The following is a 16,347-nucleotide window of genomic DNA, read 5'->3' as shown; positions in this document are numbered from 1 at the left end:
GTATCCAACTCTTTGTGACCCCATGGACTATACAGTCTATGGAATTCTCCAGGCCAGAATACTGGAGTGGGTAACCTTTCCCCTCTCCAGGGGATTTTCCCAACCCAGGGATCAAACCCAGTTCTCCCACATTGCAGGCAGATTCTTTACCAGTTGAGCCACAAGGGAAGCCTGATATCCTTGGGTGGATTGTTTAATATCTCCAAGCTCATCAAGTGAGAATCATAATAAAGTACTTTCACATCCCCGAGATGCCATGAATATTAAATGCATAGCATGGGAAGGTGCCTGACATAAAGATGTCCCTTAAGAAATGTTAGTGTATTTCCTTTTCTACCCTTCCCTCAGCGTTCCTTTCAAAAGGAGGTCAAATAAGATCCCTCTTCCTTGTTTCTGGAAGAGGAAATTAAGGCCACATCAGCTAGTGCGCTGGAGAAGTCTGTTTCATGGATATTTCCCCCTAGGAAGGAAACTGCAGAGAGGGATAATAGAAGTCAGGTCACTCTGGAAATCAGAATGCAACTGCTAGGAAGTGACAGCAGGAGAAATGCACAGAAAGGAAGGTGTTACCTTGAGGCTTGCAATTCCGCAGGAGAGTCAAGACCTTCCAGAACTTAGAAAGGTCTATGTGGTCAAGCCTCAGCAGTCCTTTTTTTTTTTTTTTTTTTAACTGTCTTTAACAGACAACTGCTTTCCCCTAAAAGATCTCAGACCTGATAGGAATTTGGGGAACACCATCCCTGGTGCCTTAGAGGGTAAAGAATCTGCCGGCAATGTGGGAGACCTGGGTTCTATCCTTGGGTTGGCAAGATCCCTTGGAGGAGGGCATGGCAACCCACTCCAGTATTCTTGCCTAGAGAATCCCCATGGGCAGAGGAGCCTGCCGAGCTACAGTCCATGGGGTCGTAAAGAGTCGCGATTGAACGACTAAGCACAGCACCACCTTCCCTGGTGGCTCAGTCGGTAAACAATCTGCCTGCAGTGCAGGAGGCCCAGTTTCGATCCCTGAGTTGGGAAGATCCCCTGGAGAAGGAAATGGCAACCCACTCTGGTATTCTTGTCTGGAAAATTCCATGGACAGAGGAGACAGGTGGGCTGCAGTCCATGAGGTCGCAAAGATCGGACATGACTGAGCGACTAACACTAACTATCCACCATGAGCCAGTACTGCTCTAAGATTCCCTGGGCGTGTACCAAGAGCTGGGGATGAACAGGGCAACAGAACAGAAGTGCTTGCACCGAGGTGGCTCCTGGAGCTCTGGACAAGAGGTGCCGCACAGTCGGGTGGGGCAGAGAAGGCTTTCCGGGGAGGGTGCAGACGGGTCGTCTCTGGCAGAGCATCGCCACCACCAAGTGTAAAAGCCGGGATACCAGCCTCTGCTGGCCGCCTGGTTTGCATTCCCCTCCGGCTCCCCTTCAGTGCTTCCAAAGAAGGGAATAGACATGCTTCATTTTAATTCTATGACCCTCCATTCCAGAGACCCTAGGGCGAGGAGGGTGAAAGATGCATGGTACCCTGAGTCAGAAACTCGTGCATGGGGTGCGGGGTGGGGCGGGTTGCGAGTGACGCGAGGAAGGCCGGGGGCGGGAGGTGACGCGCGCGCGGGGACCTAGCCGCCTCAGCTCACGTGTCCGCGAGATTTAAAAGTTGGCAGCGCGTGGGGCGGTCTGTCTGGACGCGGAGCCGGGAGAACAGCGCGCCGGGGACGCGGAAGCTCAACCGGAGCACTGCTCGGAGCGCGCGGCAGGTGCAGCGCAGGGTCCCGGGATGCTGCGAGCCGCGAGCCGTCGCCCCGAGCCGCCGGCGGGGCATGTGGCCGCCGGGTCCCCGCTCCTGCTGCTGCTACTGCTGTCTTGTTGCGCGGACGACTGCGGAGGTAAGAGGACCCCGCGCCCCCTGGGACACCCGCGCCGCGTCCAGTCCAGTGCCTCCTCTCCCCGCTCCGTTCCTCGATCTCTTATCTCCTTTTCTCGTCTTTACTCTTGGCTGGTGGGATTTGCCACACCTTCGTGCCGCGGCGCACGGGTCGCCACCTCAGGGTAGCCAGGGCGCACGTGTCTGTGGCCCGGCTCGAGCCTGGACCTGGGCCTGGGGGAATCTCGCAAGCCGGGCAGCCCCCTCAGACTCGGGATGTCCAGCCCGCTTGATTTATGGGTAACGGGAGTTAAAACAGTGAAAATTAAAATGCTCTTCCTTTGATTGCAATTACTGGAGGGATTGACAGTGAAGCAAAACTAGAGTGGGTGTGATGCGAGGTCAACTTGGAAAGTGCTCACCTTTCTTGGTGAGTGAGCTCCAGGACTGTTCAGGCAAGCCTGAGCAGTAACAAGCCCCTTTCTAGCAGAATGGAAAGGGAGAGCGTGGGCTCTGTGCTTCGATAGTAACAAGGACTTCTGTGCCTCACTTAGAGGAAGTGAAAGTGTTAGTTGCTCGGTCGTGTCCGACTCTTTGAGACCCCACGGAGAGTAGCCCGCCAGGCTCCTCTGTCCTTGGGATTCTCCAGGCAAGAATACTGGAGTGGGTTGCCGTTTCCTCCTCCGGGGTATCTTCCCGACCCAGGGATTGAACCTGGGTCTCCTGCATTGGCAGGCAGAATTCTTTACCATCTGAACCACCAGTGAAGCCGTGGCCTAGAGGGAAGATGGGGGGAAAGCAAAAGCAAGGTCTGGAAGGGGTGTCCGAATCTTGGGACTTGGGGTAGGGTAGATATAACCTGTTCCAGTGGAAAAGATCACTTCCCTGCTCCCTTAAGGTTACCTTTCCAAGTAGCCTGAGGGGACCATCCCTCATCTCCCAGCTTTGAGCTAGGGCCCTCCTGGGCCAGCGGTAGCCCTACTAAGATCTTGAATTTTCTAGATCCGCAACGGGTCCCCTTAGTTTCCCTCTGCTCTCCTCTCAGTCCTGTAAGGGAGGGCCGTTTCATCATTGTCCGTAATGTTAGGACTTGAAGCGATTAGTGTGGGAACCTTCCCTAACCTGTAGCCCAGCCCCCTTTTAGAGGTGGGGGAACTGACACATCATTCTTTTCCTAATAGAGCTATTTTTATTGCTGTCCTTTCATTGTTTTCCCCCTTTCCTTGGGGCATTTGAGATTCAGAGAGGTGGGGACTCCTCGGCTTGAAAAGCAGGGTAATTTGGTTGTGAAATGTAAGCAGTAGAAGCTAGGAGACCTAAACCTTCTCCATTGCATATTCAGCAGCGATACAGCATGCCTTTTGCAAAGTCACGTTCATCTTTTTCCGTTTTAAATTTGTTATTGGTAAAATTAAGATGGTCGCTTTTATCTACCTTATTCAGAAAGCAGATGGTCACAGTTTAATTTTTTCTCTGCGAAGCAAATATACTTTCCATGATGTTAAGTACTATATGCTTGCAGTGAATTTTGCATCAGTGAGAGAGAACTTTTAGCAGGGAGATACAGGGGAATTTTCAGGCTACTGGTGATTGGGCAGAAACTACAGGAAGCAGCAGCCATTTTCTAAAAACAGCAAGTTTTGGGTGTTGTTTCCAAAAGAGGGTATCTACTGGTTGACCAATCATCTCTTAAATATCCCCACTGTTTCTCAAGTTAAGGGATGAGATACCTCTTTCCCTACACAGAAATCCCCCTAGACTACCCTTTTGTGTCTTCTTTCCCCTTCAGACCTGCTGTTAATACTAAAAAATTAATTTTATCTCTCTAAAAATGTGATGAGAAGGGAAGAGGGTGCATTTACTCTCATCTGATCTGCCCTGGTGATCTGCTATATTCCTGAGCCCTGACAATTAGCACTGGAGGGGAAGCTTGACATACAGAAGCGAAGCCGGGAGACAATCCACCAAGGTTAATCATTATGCAAGGTGCAAGTGGATGTATCAAAAAAACAAAGCAAATGCCACAAAGCCGGGTCGGGGTGGGCGGGGTCGGGGGGGGGCCGGAATTGTGTCAATAAGTGTAGCATCCTCAGCAAAAATGTGTTAGCAGAGCTGCAATGGCAATAAAAAGGTAAAGGGCCAGCCACAGAATTGGTGGCTGGAAACAGTTTACCATTCAAAGAACATTAAAATGAAGACAGAAATTTCCTAAAAGAGAGGTACCTTTGGATATCTGCAACAAACTATCTCTTGACACGGCCTCTGACAAGAAGTGATGAAGTGCTCAAGACTAAATTAAGAAGTGTCTTTTCCTACTCATGAAATAGTTCTTGAAATTCAGTCAGCAGTAATGATTTCTGATTTCCAAATCCTACACTGGCTAAGTACTAGCAATGAGAAAAGATAATGGACACTACTTTTAGAATAGCAGGATCTGCTTTTCTTTCTCTTACACATGGTATATTTACAGATGCCCAAGCTGTTGATCCATATTATTTGCATTAGTTATATTGTTCAGTATAAAACGAAAGATTTCCCGTTATGAGATAGTGTTAAATATAAGTGTCTTGAAATTGATCAAAAATAGTGCAGTTGTTAATACAACATTGTAAGTCAACTGTGTGTGAGCACTTAGTTGTGTCCAACTCTTGGTGACCCCATGGATCGTAGCCCACCAGGCTCCTGTCTATGGAATTTTCCAGCCAATAAAACCGGTGTGGGTTGCCATTTCCTACTCCAGGGGATCTTTTGGACCCAGGGATCAAACCCAACATTGGCAGGCAGATTCTTTACCACTGTGCCACCTGGGAAGCTCTACTGTTAATAAAAGTCCTACTTTTAATAAAAATTAAAAGCAAAAACAACAACAAAAAAATCCAATGCTGTTTTCAGGATATAGAAGAGAGTGGCACTGTCCTGACAGTATTTGGGAAAGTGTCTAGCACTACTATTTGATAATGTAAAGCCCGCATCCTGGGTATGTTGAGAGGAGAAGGGCATCAACTTTAGTTAACAAATAGACAAAAGGCACATTTTTTCCTCTTATGTTTGGATTCAGCCATAGGATATTAATGCTTTTCTACAAATTATAGGTAAACATTTAAAAATTCTGGTTTCTCTAACCTTTCTACCCTGAGACTGTGCTTATGTGTTTTGTGTAAGAGCCACAAAGTATCCCTTTTTTATTATAGAAATACTTGGGACTAAGTTAGACAGTGGCAGTTTTGGTGTGGCCCGGGCCAGCTTGGGGACATGGAAGGAGACAAAGTCTCAAAGATCTTGGTAAGGCTGTAGGTAGGGGGTGCTTCCACTTTTACTGGAGGGTGGAGGATAGTCAAGCAAAGAAAGAATATGAAAATGTGTTCTCTAAACAGAAATGCCCTGTCAAACAGAGATTAACCCTGGTGTGATGAGTGGAGAAATCAAAAGTACAGGCAGGTGAAGACTGCATCCAACAAGTGAAATTCCTTGTGTATTTCCTTGCATCATACTTGACTCTGGTTCTTTTCAATCAAATACTGCTCTCTCCCTTTATCACCCTTTCTTTCACCTTCCTATTTTTCAAAGTTGCGTACGCTTAGTAACAATAGGTGAGTAATGCATTCAAGCTGTAAGGAATGGTCCGATGGCCTGTTAGATTTTTTTCATGAGAATATTTATATCCCTCTTCCGGAATTATTCAGACTTGTTAAAAAGCTTACACCTAAAACGTTTCTTTGAGCTGCCTAGTTCTGTCAAATAAGAGGCATCCTCTGTTTCTTTCTGCAATGCAGTGCTCACTGCCTCTGGCTGTTCACTGTTATCCATGGACTAGCCGCATCAGTTTATCACCAGGAAGCTTGCTAGAAATGCAGACTCCTGGATTTGTACCCAAATCACTGAATCAGAATCTCATTTAGTCAGATCGCCAGATGTTTTGTCTAAAAATTTGAGAAGCACAGCTTTATCCGTTTCTGAAAACAGAATCAACTTAGAGTAACAGTCACCAGACAATAGTGACTTTGAGATATACCTTTGGGCTAGGATAAGAAATATATAATTGAGAAGTGCGTAAGATTGTTTGTGTACTTAGAATAGCTGTCCCATGAAAGGGGATTCAAATAAATGAACTCTTGACTAGGGACTACATGATCCATGTAAGTTACTTCTAATGCTGGGTACAGAAAATGTAGTTAAATACTTACTTTTATTAGAACTTAGCTTCAATAACAGTATAAATTTGAGTGACCTCAAAGCAAGACTTGACTGAAAAGTGGTAGAATTAGGGGGAAAAATCTGTTAGGATTTGGAATCGGTCATACCTGGTTTGAGGGCTTCCCAGGTGGCTCAAGTGGTAAAGAATCTGCTTGCTAATGCAGGAGCCACAGAAGACCCAGGTTGGATCCCTGGGTTAGATCCTCTAGAGGAGGAAATGGCAACTCACTCCAGTATTCTTGCCTGAGAAATCCCATGTGCAGAGGAGCCTGGCGGGCTACAGTCCATTGGGTCACGAAAAGTCAGACATGACTGAGCCTGCATGCAGACCTGATTTGAAATCTGCTTCTGCTACGTATATATTTTGGTGACCTGAGACAAATTATTTAATCTTTCCTTCCTTCAGTTTCCTCATCTTAAAATGGGAATAAGGAGAATGGCTACCTTAAAAGGTTGGTTTAAAGGTTTAAGGACATGACATGTTTTGATGCTTAACATAGTGCCTATGGATTCCCTGGTGGCTCAAATGCTAAAGAATCTACCTGCAGCACATGAATCCCAAGTTCCGTCCCGGGATCGGGAGGATCCCCTGGAGAAGGGAATGACAACCCACTCCAGAAGTCTTGCCTGGAGAATTCCATGGACAGAGGAGCCTGCTGGGCTACAGTTCATGGAGTTGCGAAGAGTCAGGCATGACTGAGAGACTAACACTTTCATTTTCACAAAAGGGTATTTTCTTAATTTTAGTAAGAATAAATGTATATATATATATATATAATAAAGAATAATTACATTTAATATTTATAATTTATACAGCATGAATTAGAAAATTAAACCTGTGAAGAAAATATTACTTTAGAGGCTATAAGCTAGTTAACATTTTATTTCAACAATAATTAAGGCATTAACAAGTAATTCTTTTTTAAAAAAAACCTTTACTGAGATACAGTTTGTGTACCATAAAATTTATGTTTTAATTATGCAACTCAGTGATTTTTAAGTGGACTTAAAGAGTTGGGCCAGAAAAGGCAATGGCGACCCACTCTAGTATTCTTGCCTGGAGAATCCCATGGGTGGAGGAGCCTGATAGGCTGCAGGCCATGGGGTCGCTAAGAATCAGACACAACTGAGTGACTTCACTTTCACTCTTCACTTTCACGCATTGGAGAAGGACATGGCAACCCACTCTGGTGTTCTTGCCTGGAGAGTCCTGGGGATGGGGGAGCCTGGTGGGCTGCTATCTATGGGGTCGCACAGAGTCGGACACGACTGAAGCAACTTAGCAGTAGCAAAGAGTTGAGCAGCCATTTGCCTATTCATGTTTCCTTTTTTTCTGTTGATTTGAAAGAGTTCTATCCTATAAGGATATCTGCCATCACCTTTTTTTTAAATATGTTTCATATATTTTGAGAGTTTTTGTTTGTTTTTTAAATTAATTTGTGATTTATGGTATAAATAAGTTTTCATAAAGGTGGTCAAAAGGTACAATCTTCCAGTTAAAGTGTTAGTCACTCAGTTGTGTCCAACTCTTTGCGACCCCATGGACTATATAGCCCACCAGGCTCCTCTGTCCATGGAATTCTCCAGGCAAGAATATTGGAGAGGGTAGCCATTCCCTTTTCCAAGGGACGTTCCTGACCCAGGGACTGAACCCTGATCTCCTGCATTGCAGGCAGATTCTTTATCATCTGAGCCACCAGGGAAGCCCCACTAGTTATAGCAAGTACTAGTGATTTACATACAAATAAACATAAAAGTTTACATAAAGTTGTGCTATAACATTGTATTTATGCATTTACATGGATTTTATGTGATACTTCATCATCTAAGTTCTCTTTCATGATCACATTAGGAATACCCTGGAGGCATTGTCTTACTTGAAAAATGTTATTTCAATTGGTTGAATATCATTCTTTATAATATTTAGGTCAAGCCAGCATTAAACCCAAACTAAAAAAAACATGTGTCTGTAATAAATTTTTCTTCCTGCATTATGATACATAGTGGCATAAATGACTCTTCAAGCATTCTGAATTAAGTAGAATGGATTTCTTACTTTTTTTGCTCTGTTTTACAAAACTTTTAGTAATTTTACTTCTCCTTAACAAATGAAGTATTGATTCATCTCTACCAAAAAGAAGAGAGAGAGAGAGAAAAGAAAGAGTTGTGTGGCTATCACAACAATAGAATTTTCCATCACCCTCCAAAGATCTGTTATGTCCATTTGCAGTCAGTCCCCATTCCTACCCTCAGCCCTAAGCAGCCAGTGATCTAGTGCTATAGATTTGCCTTCTCTGGATGTTCCATATTAATGGATTCATCCATTTATATGTATGAATATAATCTTTTGCATTTGCTTATTTGATTTAGCACAATCTGTTTGAGATTCATCTCTGTTGCAGCATATGTCAATAGTTCATTCTTTTCTATGGACCACGATTTTCCATTGTATGGATGTACTACATTTTGTTACTTCACCAGGTGATGGACAGTTGGAGTGTTTACACTTCAGGGCTATTATGAATAATGCTACTGTGCATGTTCATGTATAAGTTTTTGTGTGGACATATAAGTCTTTCACTCTTGAGAGTAATGTCTTTGTAATGTTGTTAAAGTTTCTTTAATAATTATGTCTCCTTGGTTGCTGGTGGTTTAGTTGCTAAGTCATGTCCGACTCTTTTGGGACTCCATGGACTGTAGCCCTCCAGGCTCCTTTGTCCGTGGGATTTCCCAAGCAAGAACACTGGAGTGGATTGCCATGTTCTTCTCCAGAGGATCTTCCCCACTCAGGGATTGAACCCCAGTCTCCTGCATTGCAGGGGAATCTTTACCAACTAAAACACCAGGGAATCCTTATACTAAGTCAAATCCGGAGATACCCAATTGAACTAGGAGAATGATGATATACAGTGAAAAATGAGAAATATCATCCAAAAATGAACTATATATAATGCTTAGTTTTAGGAGAAATATTGTAACATTAACTTGTGAATATAACTTTATTTTTAGGTGCTCCAGTATTGCCTCAAGGATTACAGCCTGAACAAGAATTACGGTTGTGGAATGAGGTAAAGAATTATCATTACACAAATTAGTGGAAAATTACCCTTTTTAAAATTATCATGGTAAAGTGAAATAATGTAATTGAGCTTTGTGATTTTAGCAACATTCTGAATTCATAATTTTTTTATTAAATGAAAGAAAGAAAGATGAAAAGAAACCAAAAATACTGTAAATGGTGAAGATGGCAGAAATAAATCCTAATAATAGAATAATGAGAATATGAATGTGCTAAAATACACCATTTAAAGAGATTATCAGACCAGATGTTAAAAACAGATTCAGCAATATGGTCTATGTAAAAGTCACACTTGAAGTAGAAAACCAAAAGTGGTTGAGAATGGAAAATGACACACCAAATAAATATGAACTGCACAAAAATTGGAGTAGCAGTCTTAACATCTGATAAAATAGAATTCAAGTACATGAACCATTTTAACAGATAAACATATGTTGATAAAAGAGCAACAGAGCAAAAAGATACAGCCATCATTAATATGTATTAACAGGAGTGAAAGTGAAAGTGACCCCATGGATGTAGTCCATGGAATTCTCCAGGTCAAAATACTGGAATGGGTAGCCTTTCCCTTCTCCAGGGGATCTTCCCAACCCAGGGATCAAACCCAGGTCTCCTGCGTTATAGGTGGATTCTTTACCAGCTGAGCTACAAGGGAAGTCCAAGAATACTGGAATGAGTAGCCCACCCCTTCTCCGGGGATCTTCCCGACCCAGGAATCAAACCAGAGTCTCCTGCATTGCAGATAGATTCTTTACCAACTGAGCTATCAGGGAAGCCTGTATTAACAGAAGAATCTCCAAACTTATTTAAGAATTGATAGAAATTCAGGGAAAAATAGATAAATGAACATTTGTAGTTGGAGATTTTAATATACCTCTCTCAAAACTGATAGTTAAAGGAAATAGCACATAAGAAAATATGTCAAAGACCTAACAACACAATTCATGAATTTGAGCTATTAGAAATATTTTAAAAATCATGTACTAAATAGTATACACATTCTTTCTGAAGATAATAGGGGCATTTAAAAATGTAGTCTGTGTCTTAGAAGACAAGAAAGTTCCCATAAGTTAGAAAGGATCCATTTAAAATGGATCTACAGGGGATCTTCCCAACCCAGCAATCAAACCCAGGTCACCTGCATTGCAGGCAAATTCTTTACCATCTGAACCACCAGGAAAGCCTCTTCCAAGCAATGGCCAGAGTCCTCCAGTACTATGTTTACATACAGTAAATGTAGCTAAAGGATCTCTGTAAAGTATAAATTTCCTCTAGAATTCTGCTATATAATGTTCACTTAGTTAAGGAATTTCTCTTCTCCTTTCTTAAGAGTTTTGTTAATCCTAAATAAAATGTGAACTTAATCAAATATTTTACCTGCACCAACACTGAGATAAGCAATATGCCTGTCAACCACAAATTGGCACTTGTGTGGGTGCTTGCCATCTACAAGGTTTAAATCGTGTGCAGCTGTAGCTGCTGACCTTCAACACTTCCTGAAAAAGTTCAGGGTGGAGAGCAGAAATGAGGCACTCTGTGCTTCAGGAAACTGGCAGGACAAGTCTTCAGATAGTTAGATATTCTCAGGAACTGGTTTTATGATCTGAATTTTTATATTTCCTCTTCTCTAGAAAAGCACTAAAACCCTTCATGATGACAATTGTCTCTTGTGACTAGCAGAAGCTTCAAAAGAGCAGCAGAAACTCTCCTCAAAAAAACATGCACTTGATTGCATGTACTCTCCTTTTACCAAAATCACATATAAATTGTCCTTTCCCAGTACCTCTTTGGAGCAGTTTCTTGGAGCTAACTGGGGTGCTGTCTCCCAGGCTACAGTCCTCATGCTGCTGCTGCTGCTGCTAAGTCGCTTCAGTCGTGTCCGACTCTGTGTGACCACAGAGATGGCAGCCCACCAGGCTGCCCTGTCCCTGGGATTCTCCAGGCAAGAACACTGGAGTGGGTTGCCATTTCCTTCTCCAATGCATGAAAGTGAAAAGTGAAACGGAAGTCGCTCAGTCCTGTGTGACTGTTAGCGACCCCATGGACTGCAGCCCACCGGGCTCCTCTGTCCATGGGATTTTCCAGGCAAGAGTACTGGAGTGGGGTGCCATTGCCTTCTACTGCCCCAAATAAAACTTAACTTGCAGCTTTCACTTTGTGCTTTTTTTTTAGTTGACATGCCTTTTCTCCTTTAATCTATAATCGTGATGAATTACATTAACGAATTTCTCACTTGAAACTATTAGAGCTAGGATGAGAATTCAGCAGAGTTTTGGATATAATACCAATATACAAGAATCACTAACATTTCTTTTCACTAAGAAAAAGTAATATGAAAATACTACATCATTCACAATGGCAACAAAAGCTATAAGTATTTAGGAATTAACCAAAAATACACAATAGCTTATATGAAAAAATCAAATTTTAATAAAGGAATTAGAAGATAATGCAAATATTTGGAGAGACATTCTTTGCTGTTGGATGGAACAATTAATTTAATGTAAGAAAAATATTGATTCTCCCCAAATAGTTTATGTAGATTCCATAAAATCAATGTAACCCCAATCAGAATTCCACTTAACTTTTGTTTGGAAAATTTATAAATTTAACCTACAATTGATACAGAAAAATAAAGGTCTGCCAGTAGCTAAGGAACTTTCCCTACCAGATATCAAAAAATACTGTACTGTACTAATAAAAAAGGCATAATGAGGGTGTAAGAACAGACAAATGAACTGGTGGAAGTGAGACTAAAGCTTGGAGAGTTTAGCTGACATTGTCAGTATGCTGTCATTGTCCTTTGTCATTCACCATTCAAGCACACTCAAAACTCAGTAATTTCTAACTGCAATCACCTGTGACTCTGCCTCTTTGACCAGAGGCAGAGTCTGTGCTCAGGACAGACCAGAAGTGCCTGGAACCACATGACTCCAGCACTGAGAACAGCCATCTGGAAAGCCACCTAGATATCCCCATGCTCTAGAATATCCCTCTCCTGGGTATGCAGCCCAAACATATTCTCCTACAGAACCGTATATGGGGACAGACACAAGGAGGTAATGGGGTGGGTGGAGGGAACAGGCTATCCATCACTGGGAAGTAGGTAGGCAACATGAGTTGGGTGCACGTTATGAAGGACTCTGTGGTAGTTAGGAGCAACACACTAGAGGCATCCAGGAACAGAGAGTGATCTCATAGTATTAAGAAAAAAAAGTAAGAGAATATTATACACACACACCAAACAACAGTACAGATTTTATAAGAATATAAACAAACAAAGGATACACATCAAATACATCAAAAGAGTGGCCTTTGGGAGGATGGAATGAGAGTAGGCAAGGGAAATATAAAAGAATAAATAAAGCATATCCAATGATGATGGCAAGCTATAAAGTGAGGAGAATACGTTTGTACCTAAGCCACCCCTAACAAAATACATGATGGAAAAGGTTGATGGTAAGGACCGAGTACTAAAGAGCCTTAAATAGCATGAGTGAGTGAGTGAGTGAAGTCACTCAGTCATGTCCGACTCTGCTTAAATAGCATAGAAACTCATAAAATCTCTTTTAAGGGCCTCTGCCTTGGTATATCATGATGTATGCTTGTTGTTGTTTAGTCGCTAAGTCGTGTCCGACTCTTTTGTGACCCCATGGACTGTAGCCCACCAGGCTCCCCTGTCCCTGGGATTTCCTAGGCAGGAATACTGGAGTGGGTTGCCATTTCCTTCTCCAGGGGATCTTCCCTACCCAGGGATGGAACCCAAGTCTCCTGCATTGGCAGGCAGATTCTTTTCCACTGAGCCACCAGGGAATCCCCAATAACACATGCTAGAAATATATTAATAAGATGACAAATTAGATAATAGATATTAATGTAGAATATAAAAACATGTATTTTAGCTTGAAATTATATTCCTGTGAAAAATCCTTGAAAAAAACTTTTAGATGATAATGCTGGGGGCAAAATCAAATGGAGTTGTAAACCTCTATAAATTCTTTTATAAAAAATATTTTAAAAAGTAAAATGTTTAGAACATATAGTTAAGCTTTCTACCAGAGGTTTTCAAAATGACAAAGCTATTCAGACACTAGAAATATGTACTTTTCAAACCAAATACAGAGACCTAACCATTTTCAAAGGGATTAATCAATGGACTCCACAGAGTTTTCAAAAGCAATTAGTGGTACTTAAAACCATCAGGCCCATAAACTGAGTAAAATGAACAAGTGCTTTCCCAAAGGGAAAGACGGCAGGTAGTACAACTCTGCCTTTTAAAGAAAGGAGTACAAAGACTGAAAAGCTTTGTAATTATCTACTAATTTGATTAACTGGAGTTTTTTCTTATTCTGATGGTTTTATTCAAGCAATATTGATGCACTGATTAGTGAACCCTGAGTTTCAAGGGTCTTTGGACTTGACTACTTCACACAGACGGGCTGCCTGGGCTGGGGGTGGACAGCTCTCTCTTGAGCAAATAACATATTCAGATACCTAAACATCACTATTTGGGGGAGGGACTACTTCCTCCTACCCTACTAAGGCAGACTTAATTGCATTTGGGGATGATACACTAAGCATTGGTCACAATTCAAAGCTTAAAAAACCTATTAAAGCTTAAAAACTCTTTTGGTTTTCCTCTCTCAACTGACTTCTTTTTATGTCCTACAAGCGCAATACAATTTAATTAAAGAATATTTATTGATCACTTCTTTGAGCACGTTAAATAGCCCCTGACCTCAAGAAGTTTACCGTGTGTGTGTGTGTGTGTGTGTGTGTGTGTGTGTGTGTGTGTGTGTGTGAGAGAGAGAGAGAGAGAGAGAGAGAGGGAGAGAGATTCTGAAGAGAATCTTCAGAAGCAGGAGCAGGTGACTGGACACAAGGGACAAATAGAATAAAACAATTCTCCCAATACAAGTTTTGTGAACAAAAAAAGGAGAAACAAACATATGCTTTTCTGTAATGCTGTATGTTACCACATATACTTTTGTTATTCTCTAAGTTAGAGAAGTGGGTATTTTAGTTCATGTTTTAGTTTACTTCATGTTTATTGGAAACAATAAGGAGCTTAAGAAATTATGATTAAAGGATATAATTTCCTCCCTTCAGTTAAGTGTGAGAAATTAAATTCAACAAACAATTCTAGAATTAAAAGGCGACCCCTGAGATGTTATGTCATAAATAGGACTCAACCTAAATCATCTCAGACAGATAAGAATCAGTCACATTTTTTTGAGTCCCATTTTAAAAGGCCACTAAACCACTCTTACGGCAGAAAGTGAAGAGGAACTAAAAAGCCTCTTGATGAAAGTGAAAGAGGAGAGGGAAAAAGTTGGCTTAAAACTCACCATTCAGAAAACTAAGATCATGGCATCTGGTCCCATCATTTCATGGGAAATAGATGGGGAAACAGTGGAAACAGTGGCTGACTTTATTTTGGGGGGCACCAAAATCACTGCAGATGGTGATTGCAGCCATGAAATTAAAAGACACTTACTCCTTGGAAGGAAAGTTATGACCAACCTAGATAGCATATTCAAAAGCAGAGACATTACTTTGGCAACAAAGGTCCGTCTAGTCAAGGCTATGGTTTTTCCAGTGGTCATGTATGGATGTGAGAGTGCTCAGAAAGCTGAGCACTGAAGAATTGATGCTTTTGAACTGTGGTGTTGGAGAAGACTCTTGAGAGTCCCTTGGACTGCAAGGAGATCCAGCCAGTCCATCCTTAAGGAGATCAGTCCTGGGTGTTCATTGGAAGGACTGATGCTAAAGCTGAAATTCCAATACTTTGGCCACCTCATGCAAAGAGTTGACTCATTGGAAAAGACCCTGATGCTGGGAGGGATTGGAGGCAGGAGAAGAAGGAGACGAAAGAGGATGAGATGGCTGGATGACATTACCGACTCGATGGACATGAGTTTGAGTAAACTCTGGGAGTTGGTGATAGACAGGGAGGCCTGGCATGCTGTGATTCATGGAGTCGCAAAGAGTCAGACACGACTGAGCTACTGAACTGAACTGAAAATAATAAATACCAGTAATTACTCTAGACACCCAGCTTAGTGCTTAACTTATCAGCACAGTTTTTAATGATTAATATAAATCTCTTATACTACAGTTTAAAATCTTTCAAAGTTTCTTTTAAGGATAAAAGCTGAGGACAGCTAGCTGCCAAGCATAGTCAATAAACCTTCATTGTAAAATAGAATCATTTTCTAATGCTGGCTTCTTGATAGAAAACTAAAAGATGGCTCGTGTTGTGTAAGAAAAAGTTTTTAGTGTATACTCTATCGTTTAGCACATATGCTATTTTCCTGTTAGTTTAGATGATGTGATTAGATTTATATGTAGTAAAGAACCACGTAACAGGGTGCTCCTTAATTTTGAGGCCATTCTTTAGTCACCACACACATTTCTCAGGCTGAATAACACTAAAAGTTTTTCCCCTCAATGTTTGAAGCATCTCTATCTCTGATTATCCCTATGACTAGAAATGGGGATGTATACCCCTGTGCCTGGGGTCAAATCTTGGGGAAATTCCAATTCTAGGACTTCTTTAGATAGTTTAAAAGGCTCCTCCCTCCCAAATCCAGAGTCCTGAACAGTCAGGACTGTTTTAATGTTTTATAAGTAACCTGACTCTATACAAGCTGCTTTCTCTTTTTTGCTATCGTCTGTCTGTTTCCAGGAGGTAACTGGAATTTTCATTTCTTTTACAGATAAATGATGCTTGTTTGTCTTTGTTATCCATGCAGCCACAGCCTCAGGTAATTCCAAATGGAGTTGTTTCAGAGTGATGTAAGCATTTGTGTCATGCTGAAATACTGCATTTCTCCCTCTGGACCTGTCATGATTTTATGGACTTATTAAAACATGTCAACATATTAGAAATTATTATATCATCGGCAGGTAATAATGAGTGACAAGAGTTTATGAAAGGTGCTAGGCTTTATCTCTAAGAAAAATAGATATGCAGATAAAATACCCATATTTCAAAAGTAAAATACTAATTTCAAAATGAAATTCTGTGTTAAAATGTGTCTATTGCTATATTAAGGGACTAATATCCTGGTCCCTCAATTGGGTAGTCAACCCATGGAGAGATGTACTTACAGAGTCAGATTTAGGAGATAAAAATATCATTGTAACTGAAAAGTTAGTTTGTGAATGGGCCTTAGATATGCTGACCTTGCTAAAACTACCCCCAGAATTAAACTGA

At 41.6% G+C, this 16,347-nt stretch overlaps 1 protein-coding gene across 2 annotated transcripts in view; it reads left to right on the top strand.

Annotated features, from left to right (window-relative positions):
* Positions 1 to 1,670: 1,670 nt before the first annotated feature.
* The window catches only part of NMU (neuromedin U), a 30,382-nt gene continuing 15,705 nt past the window's right edge, over positions 1,671 to 16,347 (top strand). For both annotated transcript variants that reach the window (XM_027971397.3, XM_042251418.2), the window contains exons 1-3: positions 1,671 to 1,877; positions 9,059 to 9,117; positions 15,848 to 15,895. In XM_027971397.3, coding sequence (XP_027827198.1) covers positions 1,769 to 1,877; positions 9,059 to 9,117; positions 15,848 to 15,895 — 216 coding nt within the window. In that variant the 5' untranslated portion in view covers positions 1,671 to 1,768. The remainder of the gene's footprint in view (positions 1,878 to 9,058; positions 9,118 to 15,847; positions 15,896 to 16,347) is intronic.

This window comes from Ovis aries, chromosome 6 (assembly GCF_016772045.2).
Source record: "Ovis aries strain OAR_USU_Benz2616 breed Rambouillet chromosome 6, ARS-UI_Ramb_v3.0, whole genome shotgun sequence".
Taxonomy (NCBI): Eukaryota; Metazoa; Chordata; class Mammalia; order Artiodactyla; family Bovidae; genus Ovis; species Ovis aries.
This window is presented reverse-complemented; position numbering and strand designations above follow the sequence as displayed.